This window comes from Atta colombica, unplaced genomic scaffold (genome assembly GCF_001594045.1).
Source record: "Atta colombica isolate Treedump-2 unplaced genomic scaffold, Acol1.0 scaffold341, whole genome shotgun sequence".
Lineage (NCBI taxonomy): Eukaryota > Metazoa > Arthropoda > Insecta > Hymenoptera > Formicidae > Atta > Atta colombica.
Genome location: NW_017259450.1, coordinates 1,661 through 5,616, shown reverse-complemented (window position 1 = coordinate 5,616; position 3,956 = coordinate 1,661). Strand labels below are relative to the sequence as shown.

The window sequence follows — 3,956 nt, the reverse complement described above, 5'->3', positions numbered from 1 at the left end:
TATATTTACAATTGCGCGCGCGCGCGCGCGTGTGTGTGTGTGTGTGTGTGTGTGTGTGTGAGTAAAATTCACATATAAGAGTGAAATAGTCACCTCTTGGTAAAACGTTGAGATATTCATAGAATAAGATTTATTCTTATATAAAAGAAAATATCGAAAAGAATGGTAGATATATACATACACATACTTGATACAAAAATATAATTCCAAATTAATCTAAAAAATGTATGTAATAAATATATTTTACAAATGGTAAAAAAACAAAAGAGTAAAAAAGAATACAAAAGAGTACAAAAGAAAAAAAATTCTCGTTTTTTGATCAAGAAAAGTCAAGATTGACATTCAATTCTTTAAAATTCCATTTTTTAAATCGTTTTGTCGCTCATGTTATGATCGACACTTTCTTTTTCAGATCTTTTATCATTGTCTTCATCAATGGAATTTCTGCTTTCTATTCTGTCGTAATCTATCCTGTTATTATTGATATTTGCCTCGGTTTTTCGTTTCTCCATTCTCAATTCGTCTTCTTGACTCGACGTCGACTTTTGTTCCTCAATTTTATAATTATCTTCATTGCTTTCGTATCGATTGCGATTTTTTTCGTTAACGTCCTTATAACTTTCTTCAACTGGCTCACGATCATTCTGAGCATATTTAGCAGAAAAAAACATACGACGTTTTTTCATTGACTTCTTGATGTTTTCGTCATTTTTTTTTTGGTGTTGTCCTTGCTTATTGTTGATTGTCACATTGTTAATTTTGCTAAAACGAACATGGTGCAAATAAATTGATTTTTCTTTTTGAAAAACGAATATACACTGGCAAAATATACACTGGTAAAGCAATATTATAAACACTATTATGTTATCCATAAATATAATAAGTATGAGAATAAAATAGTTTAATACTACTCTTTTTTTATCTTCTTACTTTCCTTGTTTAAATCTAAGACATTCATAATGCATTTAAGTGTATTAAAACTTAAAATTTAAGTGTCTGTATCATATTAAAGTCCATTAAATGCATTTCCATAAGCTCGTTAAATTCTTGAATATATAAAGCGAAAGAGACATAAGAAAAAAGTGAAGTGAGTTTTTAGAAACGGATTCATGTATAATAGGTAGCTATCTAATTTTACGATTCCCAACTTTGTGAGAGAAAATATAAGATTAAATTATAAAATATTAAAATATAAAAGTGTGTTTTGTATAAAATTTTAATGCTGAGGCAGTGCGTATTACTTTCATATTAAACGGTTGTGAAAGCCTAGGACAGATAGTGAAAGATTTATGAGACTTGCTTTAAATCATAAAACTTATAAAACAATTATAATATAAAAAGGAATTATAATAAGTATCTCTTTTTAAATGAAATGAAAACCTGTTCTTTCTTGTAAAAGCTTTCGGGTTACTTTTCTCGTGTAACGATTTACAAAGCGATTTTCGTGGGCTGCTCTCCTGCGTATTTAAACTTTTGGCAGGATTTTGAGCAGGTCGTGTTTTTCTTTTTGAAGCCGTCTTGTTGTCCATATTACTGTAAAGAAATTTATCTCGCGGAATTCCGCGACGCATTGCTTTCCGTTCGGCGATGGTTGTCAAACTCGTCTTTTCTCGTCGCGCAATGCGTCGTCTTTGTCGAGATTCGACGTCGGCTCGTCTCCAATTCCAAGATTGTGTGTCCAGAGTTGGACACACACGGAGCATATTACCTTGTCGATCGGTCGGGATCAAATAACCCGATCTCACGCCAAAAGATAATGCTTTGCAGATGTACTTTTTGGCCTGTCGCTTTCCTGCAATATGGATGTTGTTGATTGTCCGCCCTCGTCATATCACTCATAAAATTTGACCTCGCCAAAAGCGCTCTTAGCTCTACAACAGCGTGTAATGACAGTTGACGCGATACGTATGCATAGGCATACCGAACGAGCCAGTTTCTACTTGAAACGTACTCATCCGATGCATCTGTTCGATCTAGAAATTATCATTACACCTACTTCTAGCTGGTCTCGCAAAAAAATGTCATAATTGTCAGTTTATCACATAAAGATAAATTGTTAGAAAAACAAAAATTATTTATATATTCATATACGAGATATTTCGAAATTCGCAAATTAAAATACTACAGTAAGAAAGTTTTTGAGATATAAGGATTTAAATATAGCCAATTACAAATTTAGATTGCCATCTATTCGATGAATTGCACATGCGATAGTATTATTACACATGATAAACTTGAGCGTTTAAATGTAGTCTATCTAAAATTTATATATAATTGGCCATATTTGAATATTGAACAAGCCGTTATTATTTCAACAAACTCTGCTTAAAAATTAAAATTTACAAATAACTTTTTTTACTTAATTTTTTGATAACTTTCTTACCGTGTACTTTGATTCGCTTACGGAATGTACATATATGTATGTACATATATGTATGAATATGTACGTATGTATATAGATATTATACATATAAAATTTTTTACGAAAAAAATTGTATAAAATTTTTCTAAATCATTCGGCTTGTTTTAAATGGGCTGAAAAGAATTAATCCTCAATGGAAGTTTAGGTACGCAATTGTTTAATATAAAATCCAATTATAGTATATCATTGCAGCAATTTCTTTATGTTCAACTACTATGAGAAAGAAAGAATTTCAAATTTTGCTGCAATCAAGTATATTGAATATTTATTTTTACTATTATGTACATTTTACTACTATGTACATAAACTGAAAATTCTAATGGAAAAATGCACCTTCTTCAACACCAGCTTTGATGTAATTGTTAATGAGCTGTATTAAAGATCTCTTCCTAAAAAGTGCTTTAGCGCTGTTGAGTGAGTTCGCCAGTGCGTTCCGTTCCATTGAGACATTTGACACGCTGCTAATCACGGAACTCGATGGTGCTGAGCTATTTGTAGCATCCGTTGCTTCCGTGAGATTATCGGTAGATGTAGGCCTGGATTCTATTGTGTACTCTGGCATTTGTACAGATTCCGAACCATTGCAGTGATCGACCGCTTCGTATGACAGTCTTTGCCGTTCACGAGAGTTCTGCGTTTTTCGACAGTGTGTTTCGAAGCGTTTCGAAGATGGAAAACGTCTTGCGTCTTTGCCAATAAACATATAAAGATAACTTGTTAGATTACAAATTAAGGTAAGATTTGATTATTTCTATATAACTGATGATACTTGTTGTTTTATTAAATATCAATTATATATAATTATATGTATGGAACATAAAATTGGAATAAAATATAATTTTTTTTGGTCATTTATTTAAGATAATAAAATTGGTTAATTTTTTTTAGGTTAAAAAATTCGAGTTGTATATACGATACTTAAGGATATAGATTAAAATACTTTAATTTTATATCTTAATTATTACCGTTTATCGATGTAAATATATAATCATATAATTATATTTCAATCGTAATACCATGATTGTGTTTGTCGATGCTAAGAAGTTGATAGACTAATTGAGGTATATTGATGGAATCGTACAGTTGCCGTTGATATAGAGGATTGGCATGTTTACAGCGTACCGATTTAATTCGGGAACGAGTATCAGAATGTAATATTCGTCTTGTTGCCCGCTTCTTCTGCCCGGATCGATCTTTCATTTTTCCCTTTGACGACGCCATTATTTAATAATGATATATTTCTCTTTTGCTTTCACTTTCCGATGAATTCGCGTTGTAAAAACATGCGATCGCATAGTTGGCATCGACTTGAGATAAAAACTGAATGATGCTCTTTCGTTGTTCTATTTTCGCAGAAAAGTAACTATATAAAATATTAAAAATTTGATGAAAATTTTAATAAATTACATATGTTTGGAGACTTGTGACAAAATTCTGAGTCGATTCATTGAAGTAATCCAAAGTTATAAGGATTAATTTGTGACAAATTTATTTATTATCTATTTTTTAAGTATTAGGAATTTAACAAAAATTT

The 3,956-nt window shown here is 31.0% G+C and overlaps 1 protein-coding gene across 1 annotated transcript; it reads right to left on the bottom strand.

Moving 5' to 3' along the window:
- Positions 1-365: 365 nt before the first annotated feature.
- On the bottom strand, positions 366-3,643 carry LOC108690645. The gene is made up of 4 exons (XM_018198037.1): positions 3,439-3,643; positions 2,756-3,109; positions 1,381-1,792; positions 366-762 (listed from the first exon to the last, which is right to left on the bottom strand). The coding sequence occupies exons 1-4, from the start codon at positions 3,641-3,643 to the stop codon at positions 366-368; spliced, it is 1,368 nt and encodes a 455-aa protein (XP_018053526.1).
- Between the last annotated feature and the right edge of the window lie 313 nt (positions 3,644-3,956).

Excerpts from the sequence above, each read along its gene's own strand:
- LOC108690645 (XM_018198037.1), bottom strand. The coding sequence starts at position 3,643 with ATGGCGTCGTCAAAGGGAAAAATGAAAGATCGATCCGGGCAGAAGAAG. Across the intron at positions 3,110-3,438 it reads CATCGACAAACACAATCATG|ACGCAAGACGTTTTCCATCT; the intron begins GTATTACGATTG and ends TTATTGGCAAAG. Across the intron at positions 1,793-2,755 it reads CAAAGCTGGTGTTGAAGAAG|GAAAGCGACAGGCCAAAAAG; the intron begins GTGCATTTTTCC and ends TCCATATTGCAG.